The 23,582-nt window shown below is 46.0% G+C and overlaps 1 protein-coding gene across 1 annotated transcript in view; it reads right to left on the bottom strand.

The window, feature by feature from the left end:
• Positions 1-1,974: 1,974 nt before the first annotated feature.
• Positions 1,975-23,582, bottom strand: part of GRM7 (glutamate metabotropic receptor 7) — a 264,556-nt gene continuing 242,948 nt past the window's right edge. The window contains exon 9 of the mRNA XM_044302450.1: positions 1,975-2,931. Coding sequence (XP_044158385.1) covers positions 1,975-2,931 — 957 coding nt within the window. The remainder of the gene's footprint in view (positions 2,932-23,582) is intronic.

Below are 23,582 nucleotides of genomic sequence, written 5' to 3' on the forward strand. Positions count from 1 at the left end.
AATGATATCATCATCCGCAGTATTATACAATAATGATGTCATCATATACAGTAATATACATAAATGATGTCATCATATACAGTAATATACATTAAAGATTTCATCATCCGCAGTATTATACATGAATGATGTCATCATATGCAGTAATATACATTAATGATGTCATCATATGCAGTAATATACATTAATGATGTCATCATATGCAGTAATATACAGGAATGATGTCATCATATACAGTAATATACAGGAATGATGTCATCATATGCAGTAATATACAGGAATGATGTCATCATATACAGTAATATACAGGAATGATTTCATCATCTGCAGTATTATACATTAATGATGTCATCATATACAGTATTACACATGAATGATGTCATCATCCGCAGTATTATACATGAATGATGTCATCAACCGCAGTATTACACATGGATGATGTCATCATATACAGTAATATACATGAATGATGTCATCACGTGCAGCAATAAGGGCCCCTCATACTTGCATATGACAATGCAGATCAAACATGGAGGCTCAATACAGATTATTTTTCACATTTTCGCTCTTCGTCGTCAGTTTCTCATCGCCATTTGTTCCACTTTTTTACAATTATTCTTTCATTGCCTTTTCATATCTACGCTGCGCGGTCTACGGGAAATGTGTTTTTTCTCTTCAGCTCATTGAGTTCTACAGGATAAAACTATTTAGGGTCATGTAAGGACCGATGAGACTGCGCGGGCGGTCCCTGATCGCTGACAGCGCCAATCCCTCCAGTATGCCCCCCCCACCCATGTGTAACGAGGCAGAAGAAGTGCCATGACACTTCCCGCACTACATGGTAGGTGCTAATGGACGGCAGCTTAAATGGTCGCCGTTTAGCGTGGCGATAATATGAATCCCATTGGTAAAGCGCCTGACGTTCGCTCGTGAGATCCTTTTATCACTTAATAAGAGGGTTCGCCCGGCGTCCTAGTAAATTATACACCGATGCTCCGGCGCTCACAATCCTCCCGCTATTTTACCAGGAGAGATCATTACATAATCATTCATCACATGGCGAAGAAATACATTCGCTCCCGTCTTTTCAAGAGAACGGCGTGGAAAGCCGCTGAGGCGAATCCGCGAAAATGTTCCCAAAACATTTTAACAAAAGTGAAAGTCATAACAAAAAGTCAAATGCAATCATTGAGGCAGAACGCGCCTCCGTTTATCTTCGCGAATGGGGCCTATGAGGTCACATCGCTACTAGTTTCCAATATGAAGGGCCTTGGTGCTCCGTCGTAGCCCTTGGAGAAACAGCGCCACACCTGTCCATGGGCGGTGTCCGGTATTGCAGCCGAGTTCTAATGAAGCGAATGGGGCCGTGCTGTAATACCACACACGACCTGTGCGCAGGTGTGGCGCTGTTTTGGGAAATTTTGGACAACCCCTTTAAGTGAGAGAAGTCTATAAAGGGTTCTGCGGATCTTTTATTTTGGAAGTTGGGAGGGTTCCATTAAAGGGAATGCTTACCTGAAATCATGATGTCTGACGCTCCTGCACAGAAAACGGAAGGGGGCGCCCTAAGTATTATTGGTAAGCAGGATTCTTACAAAATGCACATGTAATATCCAACAAATTTATTACAGGGAGTGTCCATTTTTGCAACCATTTTTATCATCTAAAATTAAAAAGGAGGCAATTTTTCCAAATCGTCTTCATTAAAACATCTCCATTTGTTTATATATACAGCTCCTACACAGACCTATGTGTCTCCGTGGTTACAGACTACAAACTCCGTGTAGTCAGATCCTGCATCATCTGTCAATCTCTTCTCACGCAGGGCTTGTTTGTGGTCTGTTACCATGGAGACAGACAGACGCGCTCAGGAGCCGTATACAAAAAACAGTAGCAGGTTTTCTGTTGAAACTATTGCCAATTTGCTTATATTATAAATGCATTGCATAAATGTGCACGCCCCTACAATCTCATCTAGAAAGAAGGAAGCGCACTTACTTTTTCTGCTGATTGCGACGTTCCAAAGAATATTGGAATGAAAGCCAGCCACACTATGCAGGTTGTATACATTGTGAAACCTATGGGCTTGGCTTCGTTGAAATTCTCCGGCACGCCCCTTGTTTTGATGGCGTAAACCGTACAAGTCACCATGAGAAGGATGCTGTATCCCAAAGAACAAATAATTTGTAGATCCGTAATGTCACATTTCAGGACGCCGCGTCTCTGCGCCGGATCCACCGTCTCCTGCCCGTAGTCAATGATGGTGTTCGGAGGGTTGACGCCAAACCAGATAAAAACTCCCAGTAGCTGGATGGATATCAAACTGGAGGTGATGGCCAACTGCGAGGTGGGGCTGATGAGCCGAGGAGCCGTCACCGACTTCTTACCTTGTTCAAAGATTCGATAAATCCTGTTGGTTTTTGTTAAGAGAGCGGCGTAACTGATGCACATTCCCAACCCCAAGAAAATGCGCCGGAAGGAGCAGACGGCCAGGTCGGGTTTGGCGATCATAAGAAACGTGATGATGTAGCAGAGGAAGATCCCGGTCAAGAGGACGTAGCTGAGTTCCCTCCCGGAGGCCCTTACGATGGGGGTGTCATTATACCGTATGAAGGTTGCCATAACAAAGATGGTGGCGATGATGCCGAGCATTGCAAGAAAGACGGGGATCACGGCCCACGGGGAGTGCCACTCCAGCTTGATGATAGGGATGGGGTCACAGCCGGTGCGGTTGCGGTTAGGGCGCATGTTAAAATCACACCGGTAACAGGTGACCTCATCCAGCAGGTACTTGTAGCCATCGCAGAGGTCGCATTGCCAGCAGCACGGCATGCCTTTGGCTATCTTCTTCCTCTCGCCCATTTTGCATGGCAAGCTGCAGACGGAAGGCGGGATTTCGTGCGTTGATTTCGACCACTGCATGTCTTCAATCTGCAAGAAAAGCGATGGGGAGAATTAAGAAAAGACCAAGACTCACACATTGGATTCACAGATCAGCTTAAAGGGCGTCTCTACCCACAGAATATTTACCCGTGGATACAATCAGACTCTACAGACTTGCTCAGCAATGGAGAAATTCTTTAGTAAAATTGTTCTTTTATGTCCCAAAATTCAGGATCGTTTCAGCCAGTGTCAAATTCTGGAGTGGGCGTGGCCTCATTTATCAAATGTGTCTCTGAGAAAAAGTATCAGCGTCGCCACAGAAACCAATCCGAGTTAGAGAAGTGGAACCTTGATTCTGACTGGTTTCTATGGGCAATGTGGCTTCACCTTCACTGACAACCAGTCTAAGCAAATTTAGTTGTCACATCAGTGGTTGCCGCTATCATTTCTTTGTATTTTATATTGTGCTTTCTTTGTATGCACCCTTATATTTCTCACTGCTGGGGGTTTGTTACAATTGCATCCATCTACAGAGCCCTGTGTGAAATAAACACCCCCAGACAGGAGACTGATACATTTCCCCCACATTGATACATTTTGTAACAATTTATGATGGCAGGAGAGATGTTGACCTGTTTAGCTCCAGACTGGATACATTGTATCAAACTGTGATATATTCTAAGTCAGGGGGTCAGCAAGTTTCAGCACGCCACCTGCTGTGAAACTACAACTCCCAGCATGCACACTTGCTCAGCTATTCTTAGAACTTCCATGGAAATGAACGGAGCCTGCTGGGAGATGTAGTTTCACAACAGCCGGATTGGCCAGGTTGATCCCATTCACTGACAGCATGCAGGACGTGAAACAAAAGATACTTTGCAGAACCTTGAATTATAAAATGATTTATTGATATATTCGTTACACTTTCCCGAAAACTTTTCCCCTACACTACGTGCAGAATTATTAGGCAAATGAGTATTTTGACCACATCCTCCTCTGTATGCATGTTGTCTTACTCCAAGCTGTATAGGCTCGAAAGCCTACTACGAATTAGGCATATTAGGTGATGTGCATCTCTGTAATGAGAAGGGGTGTGGTCTAATGACATCAACACCCTATATCAGGTGTGCATAATTATTAGGCAACTTCCTTTCCTTTGGCAAAATGGGTCAAAAGAAGGACTTGACAGGCTCAGAAAAGTCAGAAATAGTGAGATATCTTGCAGAGGGATGCAGCACTCTTAAAATTGCAAAGCTTCTGAAGCGTGATCATCGAACAATCAAGCGTTTCATTCAAAATAGTCAACAGGGTCGCAAGAAGCGTGTGGAAAAACCAAGGCGCAAAATAACTGCCCATGAACTGAGAAAAGTCAAGCGTGCAGCTGCCAAGATGCCACTTGCCACCAGTTTGGCCATATTTCAGAGCTGCAACATCACTGGAGTGCCCAAAAGCACAAGGTGTGCAATACTCAGAGACATGGCCAAGGTAAGAAAGGCTGAAAGACGACCACCACTGAACAAGACACACAAGCTGAAACGTCAAGACGGGGCCAAGAAATATCTCAAGACTGATTTTTCTAAGGTTTTATGGACTGATGAAATGAGAGTGAGTCTTGATGGGCCAGATGGATGGGCCCGTGGCTGGATTGGTAAAGGGCAGAGAGCTCCAGTCCGACTCAGACGCCAGCAAGGTGGAGGTGGAGTACTGGTTTGGGCTGGTATCATCAAAGATGAGCTTGTGGGGCCTTTTTGGGTTGAGGATGGAGTCAAGCTCAACTCCCAGTCCTACTGCCAGTTTCTGGAAGACACCTTCTTCAAGCAGTGGTACAGGAAGAAGTCTGCAAGGTAAGAGAAACATGATTTTCATGCAGGACAATGCTCCATCACACGCGTCCAAGTACTCCACAACGTGGCTGGCAAGAAAGGGTATAAAAGAAGAAAATCTAATGACATGGCCTCCTTGTTCACCTGATCTGAACCCCATTGAGAACCTGTGGTCCATCATCAAATGTGAGATTTACAAGGAGGGAAAACAGTCCACCTCTCTGAACAGTGTCTGGGAGGCTGTGGTTGCTGCTGCACGCAATGTTGATGGTGAACAGATCAAAACACTGACAGAATCCATGGATGGCAGGCTTTTGAGTGTCCTTGCAAAGAAAGGTGGCTATATTGGTCACTGATTTGTTTTTGTTTTGTTTTTGAATGTCAGAAATGTATATTTGTGAATGTTGAGATGTTATATTGGTTTCACTGGTAAAAATAAATAATTGAAATGGGTATATATTTGTTTTTTGTTAAGTTGCCTAATAATTATGCACAGTAATAGTCACCTGCACACACAGATATCCCCCTAAAATAGCTAAAACTAAAAACAAACTAAAAACTACTTCCAAAAATATTCAGCTTTGATATTAATGAGTTTTTTGGGTTCATTGAGAACATGGTTGTTGTTCAATAATAAAATTAATCCTCAAAAATACAACTTGCCTAATAATTCTGCACTCCCTGTATATTGCCTCGCGTTCCTCCATGTTTTTCTCGTGCATGACAACCTTCCGCTCCGAACCCCTGCGCCATTGTTCCTCTTAATATGCGGCCCCCTGCTCTGCCTCCTCCATCATTCTGTGTGGCTTAGTCCGTCTGCCTCCTTGGATTTCAGAGCTTGACTAGTTGTGTGAACTTCAAGAGAAGTGACAGGCCACAGATAACTCATTTACCCGCGCGTTCTGCGCTCAGAGATAGCGGCGACACAGGGCTGTAATTATGGAGACTTCTTTCGCTCGCTTGGTTACAATATACCCAGATAGCTTTATACCAGCAGCAGCACAAAGATTTGCAACTCTTTTTTCACCTCTGGCTGCAAAAAAGCTAATGAAATGCAAGCCGCCCGATAAGCTGTGTGGAAAGAAGAGATTAGGAGACGGATTTGCACTCGGAAGCATCATGCAAAAATCCGTGTTGTCAGGGATATAATTGGTGCCCAACTCCAACCTTCTGCCGGGAATGAAATACTTCCGATAAAGACGCTTTATGCCGCCATATACACACCAGATGGACCTGCAGACCCTTAAGTCTGTCCATGCCATCATCTGGAAGGGTGTCAGGCATAGAGGAGAATGCACAATGGAGCTGACTGAGATGGCGCCTTCCACCGCTGAATGACACGGTGACACTGCGGTAGAGAACGCTGGACGCGTTTGAAAGCGGATAGGAACAGGTGCATATTGTTCCGACCATAAAGACTCGGGTTTTTAATTTATTTCAACACCAGCGTCTGCCAAAAACTACACTCGAAGCCAACAAAGGTGCAGCGAGTGAAGAGGAGGAAACAAAAACGATGGCGACGCCTCGGATAAAATATAATGAGACATGAGAAAAATGAGACTTCAAGTGAGCGGCGCCGCAGTGCGAGATTCACGTGGAAATGTGGGGACATTTGTATCAATTTTCTCCGTGATGCCAAGATCCTCATGTGGACATTCAGAGCCGCCCCGACCTCATAATAGGCCAGTTTCACGTGGACAGAATAAGGATGTAGTTAATGGCTCAAGACCTGGGACCCTCATGGGTCAAGTGAGCCAAACTTAGGCTCCTTGCAGACGAGCGAGCATTCCGCGCAGGTGCAATGCGTGATGCAAACGCATTGCGCCCGCACTGAATCCAGACCCATTCATTTCAATGGGTCTGTGTACATGAGAGTTGTTTTTCATGCAGCATCAGTTCTGCGTTGCGTGAGAATCGCAGCATGTTCTATATTCTGCCATTTTCACACAACGCTGGCCCCATAGAAGTGAATAGGGCAGCGTGAAAATCGCATCCGCAAGCAAGTGCACCTGTCGCCATCAGGGCTCACAATTGAACTATCAATATGTGCTTTTGGGGGGGGGGGGGCACCCAGAGGAAACCCACACAAACCCAGTAAGAACATACAACCTCCATGCAGAAGTTGACCTTTGTCAGATAAAGGCTACATACACACGAACGTTGTTTGTTTCCGTTCCGTTTTTTTGCAGATAGGATGCAGACCCATTCATTTCAATGGGTCCGCAAAAAACAGTGTGCTGTCCGCATCAGTATGTCCGTTCCGTTGCCCCGCAAAAAAAATTGTGCATGTCCTATTGTTTTCTAGTTTGTGGACAAGGATAGGCATTTTTACAATGGATCAGCAAAAAAAACGGATGCCATACGGAACGTCATCCTTTTTTTCGTGGATCCGCAATTTGCGGTCTACAAAACACATACGGTCGTGTGCATGTAGCATAAAACCCAGGACCCCACAGCTAACCACTGAGCCACCACACTGTCTGTATCCGCAAGAGCTTCGTCCATTCTCCAGCTACGTCCTGTTTAATACTCCAGTCACACCCAAAGCTGCACTCGGAATTCTACTAGTTTGCCCTTGGAATCTGTCAGCAGAGATCTTATATTTTACTGTGTGCACACTGCATCACCCTCTTCTTGGTTCTGTTTCCAGTACAGTTGGCTGCTATGACCATGCAACACCATGCATTTTTTTCTGTTTCAAGATCTCTGCTTGCTGCCAGCGCATGGGAAATTCTCCACAGGCTGTACAATTCTAGTACAGACGATGGTTTGCCTGCAGTGTATAAAGTATACACAATCCTCTGTGAGCTAAACAGCCTGGACTTCAGACTGATACTTGCACTGATACATTGCAACAAACTATCAGATGAGGAGAGAAATTTGTGCTGCTGATGTGTTTACTTTTAAACTAGATACACTTGTAGCAAACCCTTAGCTATTATGTCTGTACATCCTCTCGGCATAATAATATTTCTATTCACTTGCAGCAAGCAGAGGTCTTGAAACACAAAAAATATATTAGAAAGTTGCAAAATGTTTTATTATACAATAATTTAAGGTGATGTCCGGCAAAAATTAGTTCTGCAGTTTTCAAACCAGCACCTGGATGCTTTTTGTTATTCAATAAAAATAATTCAATAAAAGGTATCTGTTTAGAGCCAAGTGCTGTTCTTTTTCTTATTTCTCTGTCCAGACTGATGCACAAGTTCCATCCTTCAACTGCCTCCTGAGCTGTGACCGGGAGAGCTGCGGCAGAAAGGACATGCCCCCTGAGCTACAGCAGAAAGGACATGCCAACTGAGCTACAGCAGAAAGGACATGCCGACTGAGCTACAGTAGAAAGAACACACTCCCTGAGATGCAGCAGAAAGGACTCGCCCTCTTAGCTACAGCAGAAAGGACTTGCCCCCTGAGCTACAGCAGAAAGGACTCGCCCCCTGATCTGCAGAAGAAAGGGCACACCCATGAGCTACAGAAGAAAAGGCACACCCATGAGCTACAGAAGAAAAGGCACATCCATGAGCTACAGAAGAAAGGGCACACCCATGAGCTACAGAAGAAAGGACTTGCCCCCTGATCTGCATAAGAAAGGGCACACCCATGAGCTACAGAAGAAAGGGCACACCCATGAGCTACAGAAGAAAGGGCACACCCATGAGCTGCCAGATTGATATAACTCTAGCACAGCAATTGGTACAGTGAATGGGGCGATCGCTGGATCCATGGGAGGTGCAGGGCGGTTTAGCTTTGTTAGTAAGAGGCTCTCATGTACTATATATGTGCTATGAGTTTATTTTTCACATAAATCATCGGACAATCCCTTTAAGATTTATTTCCATAAAACTGCAGTCCCCTTTAATACACCGCACCTCCAGTCTGGTGATTTCCCTCTTACCCGGGGACGTACATTAAATTCATGCTCTAGTTACAAATGTAGGATTCGCGGTGTGATTACGAGACGTTCCTTTGATCTCGGCGTTGCGTTCTCAGTACGTTTCATGAGAATGTAGCTACGAACCATAACGAGCCTTATCAGCAGCGTCCACATGGCTGGCCGCGGTCAGAGCTGATACGCCCCCTGAGCTGCTGACCGTCACCCCCTGGACACGTGCCGCCGATTCCTCTATGTCGCACTCAGGCCTTCGGACGGCAGCGAGGACTCTCCTGATGAATAGGGACGAGGCGCCGCTGCTCCGCCAGTCCTTTCTCCTTCATTCTTGACCTATCACCGCGCAACAAGGATAAACATGGGATTTATACTAAAATGAGCGCGCTGATTCCAAATATGAACTCGGAATTTGCCTGACACGTCTAGATTTTAACCCCTTAAGGACCCTGGGATTTTCCATTTTAGCATTTTTGTTTTTCACTCCCCGCCTTCCCATAGCCCTAACTTTTTTATTTTTCTATTCACATAGTCTTATGAGGGCTTATTTTTTGAGGGACAAATTATACTTTCTAATAGCACCACGGTTGCATACCATGTCGTAGGAAGCGGTAAAAAAAATTCCAAATGGGGTAGAATTGGGAAAAAACGCAATTCTGATAAAGGTTTTTATTTTCTTTTTTTACACTGTACACTATGCAGTAAAATTGACCTGTTATCTTCATTTTCCAGGTCAGTTACAGCGATACCGCACTTGTATAATTTTTCTTGTGTTTTAATACTGAAATATTTTTTTTTTACCTTTAAGGAAAAAATAAATAATAATTTTTAATAACCTTATTATGACCCCCTATAACTTTTTTATAGTTATGTGTACAGGGCTCATTTTTAGGGACGATCTATTCTTTTCAGTGATACCAATTTGAAGTGTGTGCGGCTTTTTGATCACTTTAAAAAAAAAAATTATTGGGTAGTTGAAGTGACAAAAAATGGCAAATAGGCTGCTTTTATTTTTTTCCCCGTTTCGCCATTTGCCGTATGCCATTTATATTGTTATATTTTAATAGTATGGGCATTTTCGCACAAGGCGATGCCCATGATGTTTATTTTTTTATTGTTTAAGTATTTTTATTTTTATTTTGTATGCCCTGTGTATTTCCGATTACCGCCGCGCGGCGGGCGGTATTCGGAACTGGGTACCCGCTGAAATCAATCAGCAGGCACTATAGGCCAATGCTGAGGGGGGTCCTGTGACCCCCCGTATCAGCGATCGCTGTGGATTAACCCCTTCTATGCCGCTGACCGCGGCATAGAAGGGGTTTGTGTCGTTGAACACATCGAGTCCCCGCGCTTCTTTGGCAGGGACTCGAAGTCTCAGAAGGCAGCCCGATGCCTTGCACAGCATCAGGACCTGCCTTCTACGGGAGCCGGGGAGATCCAGCCTTAGGCCTCATGCACACGACCGTTGTGTGCAGTGGCGTCTCTAGCTTTAAAATTTTGGGGGGGCACACTGGGGGCCAGGACAAAAGTAGGGGGGGCAGCTATAACAACGATACATTTACATAAGTACGCTTAGAAATGCTGCGATACTTTACCCAATACCTAAAACCACAACAGGGAAGAAAAGTCCAGCTGTCTGTGGATGACACTTTTATATAGTGGGGGATCTGTGGATGACACTGCTATGGGGGGATCTGTGGATGCCACATACCGTATATAGCATCTTATGCTATATGTGTCATCCACAGATCCACCCCATGACAGTGTCATCCCCATTTCCCCCTCCATAACAGTGTCATCCACAGATCTCCCTCCCCGCCACTCACAGGAGTGTACATATATAACAAACATATTTCACATGAACACTTACAGTTACTTGGCTTGGCCCTTGGGGATCTCGGACGGCACTTCAACACTTGGCCGGGGGCTCGGCGGAGCTGATGTTGTGTTTTATCCTAATGAGAAAGATTTCATAATAAGGATTTGGAGAAGGGGCAGAGGGATAGCAGAGCAGGGAGAGGCTGGTGCTGCTACTAGGGGGTCATACCATGGGGGAGTAATAAAGCCCACCATAATGCCCCCCAGTAGAAATAATTCTCCTTATAATGTGACAATACCCCCTTTTGCCCCCAGTTGAGCTAATGTCCCCCATAATGTGCCAGTATAAAATACCCCTATATAGTGCCCCTAGTGAATGCCTCCATAGTGCTCCTCTCCCCCTTCCTGCTAGTGCCCCCCCATAATGTACCAGTATAAAATGCCCCATATATCGTGCCCCAGTAGATGCCCTCAGTGTCCCCCATAATTTGCAAGTATAAAATACCCCTTCTTAGTGCCCCCGTAGATGACTCCATAGTACTCCTCTCCCCCCTTCCCCATAGTACCCACCATAATGTGTCCCAGTTTAAAATGCTACTGTACAGAGCCCCCCATATAAAACACCCCTTCTTTGTGGCCTCAGTAGATGCCCCTATAGTGCCCACCAATAATGTGCCAGTAATAAGTGCCCTCAATAACGTGCCACTGCCAGTAACAAGAGCCCCCATCACGTGCCAGTAACAAGAGCCCATCACGTGCCAGTATTAAGCCCACCATCACGCGCCAGTAATAAGCCCCCCATCATGTGCCAGTATTAAGCCCCCCATCATCATGTGCCAGTATTAAGCCCCCCATCATCATGTGCCAGTATTAAGCCCCCCCATCATCATGTGCCAGTATTAAGCCCCCATCATCATCATCATCATCATCATCATGTGCCAGTATTAAGTCCCCCCCCATTATCATCATGTGCCAGCCAGTATTAAGTCCCCCCCATTATCATCATGTGCCAGCCAGTATTAAGTCCCCCCCCATTATCATCATGTGCCAGCCAGTATTAAGTCCCCCCCATCATCATCATGTGCCAGCTAGTATTAAGTCCCCCCCCATCATAATCATGTGCCAGCCAGTATTAAGTCCCCCCCATTATCATCATGTGCCAGCCAGTATTAAGTCCCCCCCATTATCATCATGTGCCAGCCAGTATTAAGTCCCCCCCCCCCCATTATCATCATGTGCCAGCCAGTATTAAGTCCCCCCCCATTATCATCATGTGCCAGCCAGTATTAAGTCCCCCCCATCATCATCATGTGCCAGCCAGTATTAAGCCCCCCCATCATCATCATGTGCCAGCCAGTATTAAGTCCCCCCCATTATCATCATGTGCCAGCCAGTATTAAGTCCCCCCCCATTATCATCATCATGTGCCAGCCAGTATTAAGTCCCCCCCATTATCATCATCATGTGCCAGCCAGTATTAAGTCCCCCCCCATTATCATCATGTGCCAGCCAGTATTAAGTTCCCCCCCATTATCATCATGTGCCAGCCAGTATTAAGTCCCCCCTCATTATCATCATGTGCCAGCCAGTATTAAGTCCCCCCCATTATCATCATGTGCCAGCCAGTATTAAGTCCCCCCCCATTATCATCATGTGCCAGCCAGTATTAAGTACCCCCCCCATTATCATCATGTGCCAGCCAGTATTAAGTCCTCCCCCCCCCATCATCATCATCATCATGTGCCAGTATTGTAATAAAATAAAAAAAACACTTATACTTACCTCAGTGTCAGCGATGCGATGCAGGCCTCTTCTGGCCTGTGTCCCGCGCTGTAAGGCTCAGGCGGCGTGATGACGTCATTGCGCCGCCTGCGCCGGCCTCTGATAGGCTGCCGGCCTAGTGCGCCGGCAGCCTATCAGAGGAAGGAGAGGGGACACACCTCTCTCTCCCCTGCACCGCCGCAGCACAGGCAGATTACAAGGGAGATGAGCGCAATGGAAGCGCTCATCTCCCTGTGCTTGACTGCGGCGGCGGCTCACTTGGCGGCGGGAACGGGGGCATTTTAGTTGGGGGGGCACATGGGGGGGCACAGCATGATGTAGGGGGGGCCGTGGCCCCCTCTGGCCCCCCCTTGGCGACGCCACTGGTTGTGTGCATCCGTGGCCGTTGTGCCGTTTTCCGTTTTTTTTCGCGGACCCATTGACTTTGGCCTCATGCACACGACCGTTGTGTGCATCCGTGGCCGTTGTGCCATTTTCCGTTTTTTTTCGCGGACCCATTGACTTTCAATGGGTCCGTGGAAAAATCGGAAAATGCACCGTTTTGCAGCCGAGGCCGTGATCCGTGTATCCTGTCCGTCAAAAAAATATGACCTGTCCTATTTTTTTGACGGACAACGGTTCACGGACCCATTCAAGTCAATGGGTCCGTGAAAGAACACGGATGCACACAAGATTGGCATCCGTGTCCGTGATCCGTGGCCGTAGGTTGCTTTCATACAGACGGATCCGAAGATCCGTCTGCATAAAAGCTTTTTCTGATCTAAGTTTTCACTTCGTGAAAACTCATTTCCGACAGTATATTCTAACACAGAAGCGTTCCCATGGTGATGGGGACGCTTCTAGTTAGAATACACTGCAAACTTGGTACAAGACTGCCCCCTGCTGCCTGGCAGCACCCAATCTCTTACAGGGGGATATGATAGCACAATTAACCTCTTCAGGTGCGGCACCTAAAGGGGTTAATTGTACTATCATATTCTCCTGTAAGAGATCAGGGCTGCCAGGCAGCAGGGGGCAGACCCCCCCCTCCCCAGTTTGAATATCGTTGGTGGCACAGTGTGTGCCCATCGCCCCCCCCCCCTTCCTCCCTCTATAGTTAAAAATCGTTGGTGGCACAGTGTGTGCCCATCGCCCCCCCCTTCCTCCCTCTATAGTTAAAAATCGTTGGTGGCACAGTGTGTGCCCATCGCCCCCCCTTCCTCCCTCTATAGTTAAAAATCGTTGGTGGCACAGTGTGTGCCCATGGCCCCCCCCTTCCTCCTTCTATAGTTAAAAATCATACTTACCTGCTTGCTGCTGCAATGTCTGTGACCGGCCGGGAGCTCCTCCTACTGGTAAGTGACAGTTCTTTAGCAATGCACCGCACAGACCTTTCACTTACCAGTAGGTGGAGCTCCCGGCCGGTCACAGACATCGCAGCAGCAAGCAGGTAAGTATGAATCTTCTACAATTGTACTATTGCTAAGTAACCATGGCAACCAGGGCTTCAGTAGCTTCCTGGTTGCCATGGTTACCGATCGGAGCCCCAGCGATTAAACTGGGACTCCGATCGGAACTCCGCTGCCACCAATGATGGGGGGGGGGAGATGGAGGGGGGCGATGGTGGGCGCACACTGTGCCACCAACGATTTTTAACTATAGAGGGAGGAAGGGGGGGCGATGGGCGCACACTGTGCCACCAACGATTTTTAACTATAGAGGGAGGAAGGGGGGGGCGATGGGCACACACTGTGCCACCAACGATTTTTAACTATAGAGGGAGGAAGGGGGGGGGGGCGATGGGCACACACTGTGCCACCAACGATATTCAAACTGGGGAGGGGGGGGTCTGCCCCCTGCTGCCTGGCAGCCCTGATCTCTTACAGGAGAATATGATAGTACAATTAACCCCTTTAGGTGCCTCACCTGAAGAGGTTAATTGAGGGGGGGGTCTGCCCCCTGCTGCCTGGCAGCCCTGATCTCTTACAGGAGAATATGATAGTACAATTAACCCCTTTAGGTGCCTCACCTGAAGAGGTTAATTGTGCTATCATATCCCCCTGTAAGAGATCGGGTGGTGCCAGGCAGCAGGGGGCAGTCTTGTACCAAGTTTGCAGTGTATTCTAACCTGAAGCGTCCCCATCACCATGGGAACGCCTCTGTGTTAGAATATACTGTCGGAAATGAGTTTCACGAAGTAGCTCATATCCGACAGTATATTCTAACGTAGAGGCGTTCCCATGGTGATGGGGACGCTTCAAGTTATGTTCGGGTGTCCGCCTGGCCGTGCGGAGGCAAGCGGATCCGTCCAGACTTATAATGTAAGTCAATGGGGACGGATCCGTTTGAATATGACACACTGTGGCTCAATTTTCAAACGGATCCGTCCCCATTGACTTGCATTGTAATTCAGGACGGATCCGTTTGGCTCCGCACGGCCAGGCGGACGCCAAAACGACTTTTTTTTCATGTCCGTGGATCCTCCAAAAATCAAGGAAGACCCACGGACGAAAAAACGGTCACGGATCACGGACCCACGGACCCCGTTTTTTCGGACCGTGAAAAAAAACTGTCGTGTGCATGAGGCCTTACGCCCGTCTCCTACACGAACAGGCAATGCATTACAATACCAATGTATTGTAATGCATTGCAGAGGGGATCAGACCCCCCATAAGTGAACATCCCATAAGTGAACATCAGAAATAAAGTAAAGGAAAAAAGTTAAAAAAAAAAAATGTTTTTAATAAAATTAATAAAGTAAAAAAAGAAAAAAAAACGCCCCTTATCCCTTATTTTATAATAAAAAACTGAAAAAAATACAAATAACACACATATTAGGTATAGCCGCGTCCGTAAAGACCGGCTCTATAAATATATCACATGATCTACCCTGTCCGATAAATACCATAAAAAATAAAAAAATAAAAACTGTGTAAAAAAAAAAGCAACTTTTGTCACCTTACATCACAAAAAGTGCAACACCAAGTGATCAAAAAGGCGTATGCCCCCCAAAATAGTACCAATCTAACAGTCACCTCACCCAACAAAAAATGAGCCCCTACTTAAGCCAATCGCCCCAAAAATTTAAAAACTATTGCTTAGAATATGGAGACACTAAAACATCATTTTTTTGGTTTTAAAAATGCTGGTATTGTGTAAAACTTAAGTAAATAAAAAAAAGTATACATATTAGGTATCGCTGCGTCCGTAAGAACCTGCTCTATAAAAATATCACATGACCTAACCCCTCAGGTGAACAACACCTTACATCACAAAAAGTGTAATAGCATAGCTCTCAGACTATGGAGACACTAAAACATGATTTTTTTTGTTTCAAAAATGAAATCATTGTGTATAACTTACATAAATAAATAAAAAGTAGACATATTAGTTATCGCCACGTCCGTAATAACCTGCTCTATAAAAATATCACATTACCTAACCCCTCAGGTGAATAGCATAAAAAAAAAACGGTGTAAAAAAAAAAAGGAATTTTTTGGTCACCTTACATCACAAAAAGTGATCAAAAAGTCAAAAATTAGCCCCTACACAAGATAGTCTCCCAAAAAATAAATAAAACTATGGCTTTCAGAATGTGGAGACACTAAAGAATCATATATTTTTTTAAATGCTTTGTTATGTAAAACTGAAACAAATAACCAAAAAAATATTTGGTATTGTCGCGTCCGTGACAACCTGCTCTATAAAAATACCACATGATCTAACCTGTCAGTAGAATGTTGTAAATAACAAAAAATAAAAACGGTGCAAAAACAGCTATTTCTTGTTACCTTGCGTCACAAAAAGTGTAATATAGAGCAACCAAAAATCATATGTACCCTAAAATAGTACCAACAAAACTGCCACCCTATCCCGTAGTTTCCAAAATGGGGTCACTTTTTTGGAGTTTCTACTGTAGGGGGCCTTAAATGCGACATGGTGTCAAAAAACCAGTCCGGCAAAATCTGCCTTCCAAAAACCATATGGCATTCCTTTCCTTCTGCGCCCTGCCTTGTGCCCGTACAGCAGTTTATGACCACATATGGGGTGTTTCTGTAAACTACAGAATGAGGGCCATAAATATTTAGTTTTGTTTGGCTGTTAACCCTTGCTTTGTAACTGTAAAAAATTCTGTCAAAAAAGTGAAATTTTGAAATTTTATCTCTATTTTCCATTAATTCTTGTGGAACACCTAAAGGGTTAACAAAGTTTGTAAAATCAGTTTTGAATACCTTGAGGGGTGTAGTTTGTAAAATGGGGTCATTTTTGGGTGGTTTCTATTATGTAAGTCTCACAAAGTGACTTCAGACCTGAACTGCTCCTGAAAAAGTGGGTTTTTAGAAATTTTCCGAAAAATTTCAGGATTTGCTTCTAAAATTCCCTTGTAACCTTGTAACGTCCCCCAAAAATAAAATGGCATTCCCAAAATGATCCAAACATGAAGTAGACATATGGGGAATGTAAAGTAATAACTATATTTGGAGGTATTACTATCTATTATAAAAAGTAGAGAAATTGAAATTTGTAAATTTGCTAATTCTTCAAAAAAAATTGTAAATTTGTTTTTGTTTTATAAATAAAAATACATTTCTTTGACTCCACTTTACCACTGTCATGAAGTACAATATGGGACGAAAAAACTATCTCAGAATGGCCTGGATAAGTAAAAGCGTTTTAAAGTTATTCACACATAAAGTGACTGGTCAGATTTGCAGAAAATGGCCTGGTCCTGAAGGTGAAATATGGCCGTGTCCTTAAGGGGTTAAAGGGTTAAGTACATGCAAAGCCTATTCAGTTATAATATTAATGCATTATATTGGAGATATTCCAATGGACATGTCCAGACCTTTTCAGACGCATTCAGGCTGATGTCAGCAGTAAGTATATAAGGCAAGCTGGACAGATTTGGATAAAGTGATCTGTTATAGCGCTATCACTTTTGACACTTAAGATGGATAAATGTGTTAACGATCCAGACAATTTCTGCTACATATGTGGCAAATACACTACTTATGATCAGCGCAAGAATCTGCGTCTTGCAGCTCGGGATGCGTTTGTGCTCGTAGTGCTGACCTTCCTTGGGAGCAGACGAGCTGCAGACTCTGCTGAATCAGTAGACAACCTGCTTACAGCACATGGACAACTTGGCTGCCGGATGTCATTGAAAGTGCATTTCTTACATTCCCATCTTGACTTTTTCCCACCCAATTTGGGACACGTAAGTGACAAACATGGAGAGCGGTTCCATAAAGATATTTCTACAATGGAGAACAGGTATCAAGGCCGCTGGAATCCCAACACGATGGCGACTACTGCTGGTTTTTGCAACGGGAAAACATGACCGTTCACAATCGCAAAAGCAGAAGCCTGAGGCTCTTGTCACAGTTCTGGGCCTCGCTCACGTAAGACTTTTAAACTGAAAAACAAGACTTTTTGAAGTTTTGTTATTCCATTACATTTTCATACACTGTTTACTGCGCAAACTTTCATGTAGATCAGGAAATTGTTGGAGTAAAACTCGTTCTGTTCAAAATTATCCAAAGCTTTCCAAGTGCTTCATTCATTTAGGCACACTTACAGTATGCATAGCAAAAGATCGTGACGCGTTACAACAATTCTGACTTCGGATTTGTAATCCGCACACTCGGTTTAGTATAGGACAGATGGTTTTTGCCAAGTAGCAGATGAAAACTTTTTTTTTGTTGCGTGGTGTAATGAGCTGCGGTAACAACTTCCACTCTGCGCGGAGCAATACGATTCCAGATAAGGGTCTCCACTGACGAGTGAGGGGTACATGCCATAGAGCAGTGTTTCCCAACCAGTGTGCCTCCAGCTGTTGCAAAACTACAACTCCCAGCATGCCCGGACAGCATTTGGCTGTGCGGGCATGCTGGGAGTTGTAGTTTTGTAACAGCTGGAGGCACACTGGTTGGGAAACACTGCCATAGAGGACGGTCATGCCTCTGCTACGGGGCCCATGAGAAGGGGCAACAGCTTCCATACAGTCTGTGTGAAACTGCACTGGGACCCTCACCCCATAGACACAGCAATTTTGGGGTACAACCAGAGGTTCCTGCGGCTCTTCCCTCCTAATAGAAAAGGTATGAAGAGGGCAGGAAGGATGGAGCCCTCCTAGTTTCATTTTGGGCACTTTCCTCATGCCCCACCCCCATTTATATACGACCCCAGATCAGACCCCCATCTATAGAGACCCCTAAAGAGAACCCCCCATCTATACTGACCTCAGACCAGACACCATTCTACAGAGACCTCAGACCATACACCAGTCTATAGAGACCCCAAAGAAGACCCCCATTTATACAGAACCCAAACAAGACCCCTGATCCTATACTGACCTCCCATTTCAGGCAAAAACTGTGCAATACTGAAGGGGGGAGGGGTGCATCAGGCAAAAGCTGGACCCAAATTCAGTACAAAGGAGTCACTGCCACGGTTATGGTCGTGACTCCTCAACCGCATGCGGTTGCCTGCGGCTTGGTTTTGGTGTTCAATCACAGGTGAGGGCCGCTGATGTGTGGCCTCACTTGTGGTTGCCGCGGGCAACTAGTTGTATGGTGTTGGTTTCAGCAGAGCAGCCTGAGCGGTGCTGGGCAGCTTGCTGCATGGCATGCGGTTGCACCTAACAACCTTCATGTTGGGTATTGTGTTTGTTTGTCTGGTGTGCACTGCGTTTTGTGTTGTGTGTGCACTAGGACTGTTCCCTTCACTGTGGCTGCCCGTGGCAACGTTTGGTTGGATGTGTACATGTGGTGGCAGTGTCCCGGCCTTCGGGCTGACTCCAAGGACATGGTTGCCACCCATGTCGTTGCCTGCGGCAACAGCAACAGTGTGATCTTGGTTTGGACACTTCCCCTTTAAGTGGTGTTTTCCCTTCCCTGGTGTTGGAAGGGTTAACTCCCTTTCTGTGTGTGTGAGACACTGGGTGTGTCTGTGGCCTCTTAGGCCTATAAAACCTCTGTGTTTGGCATATGTCAGTGGGTTGCTTCAGCCATGCTTAGCTGGAGCAGCCTCCTTGTGTATATCATCTGCCAGTGGGGGCCACCCTTGTGGTCATAGGTTTATCTGTGAAGTTTATGTCTTGATGTTCAGTTGATGTTTTCCTTTGTCTCTGTTTATTTGCAACTACGGATGTCCTGGTCACCTGTGTGTTATGTGAGCTGTGTCCTCTAGTTGTTCTGTGGACATTAGTAGTGCATGCATGGGTTCCAGTCAGCGTGGCTGTGACAGGTACGTGTGGAACTAGTAGTTCGCCTGTCATATCTGTATGTTGTATGTGTTTCCCCATTCCTTGTAGCTTGGCCAGTGAGACCCCTGTTCCTCCGGGTCCAGAAAGAACAGGCCGTCTTATCTTGACTCCTAGTTCAGGGACCGGTCGGAGGGTGAGTTAGGGATCCGAGGTTCCTGAGCATGGCCCCTCCTACCTTCAAGGTCGGCCCATGCAGCTAGGAGTTAGGGTCAGTTTAAGGACGCGTTAGGAGGTGACCTGCCCCCTAATACTGTCGTCCTGGCCAAGCAGCCTAACATCTTCTGGCATTGCACGGCTGAGGGTTTTCCCCATCCTCAGCCGTGACAAAAGCCCCGACCTACCATGGAGCATATACAATACTGGTGTCTTCTGACACAGGAGCCTTAGGGCGGGTGACTACTATCCCCCTGCATGGTTAAAGGACATCTGGTGGAACATATGGTTAAGCCCATAACTGTACACCCGGTGATGAGTGCTGTCCTCTCTGCATGGTTAAGCTCCGGACTGTATGCCCAGGGGTGACTGCTATGCTCCCGTATGGTTAAGCCCCAGACTATACACTCGGGGGTGACTGCTATCCTCCCCGCATGGTTAGGCCCTGGACTGTACACCCTGGGGTGACTGCTATCCTCCCGGCATAGTTAGGCCCTAGACTATACTCCCAGGGAGCACGTGTACAGGCTGCTTACCACAGACATCCTATTCCTAACATTCCCCAGCGCAGCAAATCATTTTTCTATGGCCGAGCGCGGCTTATCCGGGGCGCGCAGAGATTGCGAGCTCTCTCATCCGGCCCCGTAACACCGGCTCAGCGCTTCCCCGGCTCCTCTTATCGGAGGCCCCTGATTCATCCTGACATCCGCTCCCCGGCACTGGGATAATGCAGCTTCAGCCATGTTCCTGACTGTGCATCTTCTGCTAACAAAGCCGGAGACGTTCCCTCCACATCCACCAGGAGACCCTGCGGGGTGGGGGGGCTGCCTCTGAAGAGGACACGGGGCCGATATTCTGCACCCATTACTCCCAGTACCCCGTCTCCGCCTATGCCAAGGCAAAGGGGGAGGGGCGTGGGAAAACCGTTAAAAAAACTATGGACCAAGAAATGTATGTAAGGAAATACTGAGGTGTCCTGATGACTTACGGAAAGGGGGAGAGGAGTGCCCTGCGCCTCTGAGGAGACAGGAGCTGGAATTTAGACTACTTTAGACTCTAAAATACAGTGCAGAGCAGTGTCGGACTGGGGTACCCAGGGCCCACCAGTAAAAATCATTCTGGGGGCCACTCTAGGGCTACCTGCATATACTACCTGCCCACACTACCCAGTTTTTTATATGGACATAGGCAATGTACTGTATAGCATCTCAGCCAGCCTGTATATGTCAGTCTACTGTGCCACTGGAGCCGGGGGTAGGGGCTCAGGGGCCCACCCTGCTCAGGGGCCCACTGGAGGATTCACCTGTTTCCCTGTGGGCCCAGTCCGAGCTTGGTGCAAAGTACAAAGCATGGAGAAGGGACCAGAGAGCAGCCTGGGCCTTGGACGAGGCAGGAGGTGGACCTCAGACTACCACAGGCTCCAGCAAACAATGTATCTAGGTAGGAGTCACTGATTGTAGCAATTTCCTCATGTAAAATATATAAAAAAACGGCCCAGCAAAGAATAACTGGCAGCAGACATCTAATAAACTCATCATACTACACAACATGCATGACAAACTCAGCCCCACTACATCTCACCTCTAATAAATGTGACTAAGCCCAAACTGCCTCATCTAACGCACTCGTCTCTGCTCTACTCACCATCTGATAAGCACATCTCTGCTAGCTCAGAATTACTAATAAGGCCTCCTGCACACGACCGCATGGCTTTTTCAGTGTTTTGCGGTCCGTTTTTCACGGATCTGTTGTTCCGTTTTTTCACTTTTTCCGTTCCGTTTTTCCGTTCCGTTTTTCCGTATGGCATATACAGTATACAGTAATTACATAGATAAAATTGGGCTGGGCATAACATTTTCAATAGATGGTTCCGCAAAAAACAAACGGAAACGGAAGACATACGGATGCATTTCCGTATGTGTTCCTTTTTTTTTTGCGAACCCATTGACTTGAATGGAGCCACGGAACGTGATTTGCGGGCAACATTAGGACATGTTCTATCTTTAAGGCCTCATGCACACGGACGGTTTTTTTGCGGTCCGCAAAAACGGTTTCCGTTGTTCCGTGATCCGTGTCCGTTTTTTCTTCCGTGGGTCTTCCTTGATTTTTGGAGGATCCACGGACATGAAAAATGAAAAAAAAAAATCTAAGTCAAGTTTGCCTTTGAAATGATAGGAAAAAACAGACACGGATCACGGATCACAGACGCGGATGACAATCTTGTGTGCAGCCGTGATTTTTCATGGAACCATTGACTTGAATGGGTCCGTGAACCGTTGTCCGTGAAAAAAATAGGATAGGTCCTATTTTTTTCACGGACTGGAAACACGGATCACGGACGCGGATGCCAAACGGAGCATTTTCCGATTTTTCCACGGACCCATTGAAAGTCAATGGGTCCGCGGAAAAAAATGGAAAACGGAACAACGGCCGTGGATGCACACAACGGTCGTGTGCATGAGGCCTAAACGGAACGGAAAAACAGAAATACGGAAAAGGAATGCATACGGAGTGCATTCAGTTTTTTTTGCGGAACCATTGAAATGAATGGTTCCGTATACGGAAGGCAAAAAACGGCTAGTAAACGGGGAAAAAAAACGGTCGTGTGCAGGGAGCCTAAGGGCTCGTTCACACAAAAGTTTTTTTGCATTCCGGATAAGGGCCGTTTATTGCGTTCCGTATACGGTCTGTATACGGAACCATTAATTTCAATGGTTCCGCAAAAAAACGGAATGTACTCCGTGAGCATTCCGTTTCCGTATGTCTGCAATTCCGTTCCGCTAGATTTTGAGTCTTGTCCTATTCTTGTCCGCAAATCACGGCCCGTGGCTCCATTCAAGTAAATGGGTCTGCAAAAAAAACTGAACACATACGGAAATGCATCCGTATGTTTTCCGTATCCGTTCCGTTTTTGCAGAACCATCTATTGAAAATGTTATGCCCAGCCCAATTTTTTCTATGTAATTACTGTATACTGTATAGGCTATACGGAAAAACGGAACCGGAGAAACGGAACGGAAACACAACGGAAACAACGGATCCGGAAAAAACGGCCCGCAAAACACTGAAAAAGCCATACGGTCGTGTGAACGAGCCCTAAGGCCTAGTTCACACGAACGTATGGCTTTTATTGTTTTTTGCAGTCCGTTTTTCACTGATCCGTTTTTCCGTTTTTGAGTTCCGGTGTGTTTCCGTTTCCTTTTCGTTTTTCCGTATGGCATATACAGTAATTACATAGAAAAAATTGGGCTGCGCATAACATTTTCAATAGATGGTTCAGAAAAAACGGAACGGATACGGAAGACATACGGATGCATTTCCGTATGTGTTCCGTTTTTTTTGTGGACCCATTGACTTGAATGGAGCCACGGAACGTGATTTGCGGGCAATAATAGGACATGTTCTGGCTTTCAACGGAATGGAAAAACGGAAACGGAATGCATACGGAGTACATTCCGTTTTTTTTTTTGCGGAACCATTGAAATGAATGGTTCCGTATACAGTCCGTATACGGAACCATTCATTTCAATGGTTCCGCAAAAAACGGAATGTACTCCGTATACAATCCGTGCAAACGGCCCGTACACCCGCAAAAAAACACGTTTGTGTGAACTAGGCCTAAGCCTGACAAATCCAGCTCTGCTACCCTGGACAAATTCCGCCCCGAGGTTTTCAATAACGGATAAATCCAGCTTTGCTATGTGTGACAAACCCCAATCTGATCAGCCGCGGCTTCTGCAGACACGTCCTCCGGTAACGAATTCCCATTAATTGCCCGGGTAATAAATTTGCCCCTGTCCCTGCTCCTCTTGATAAGGAATTTAATATTGAATGAGGTTTTCGCAGCCACAAGTGCGATGTTTCATCTTCCCCTCCGCAGATCAGAGCGGCGGCAGATTTATCGCCCTGCGGGAGTTTTCAGGAAATCAATGGAGGGCGTTTCCGCCTATAAATCTGGAGGAGTTTTTTGGTCTAAGGTGGACGGAGGCAA

This window comes from Bufo gargarizans, chromosome 7 (assembly GCF_014858855.1).
Source record: "Bufo gargarizans isolate SCDJY-AF-19 chromosome 7, ASM1485885v1, whole genome shotgun sequence".
NCBI classification, from domain to species: domain Eukaryota; kingdom Metazoa; phylum Chordata; class Amphibia; order Anura; family Bufonidae; genus Bufo; species Bufo gargarizans.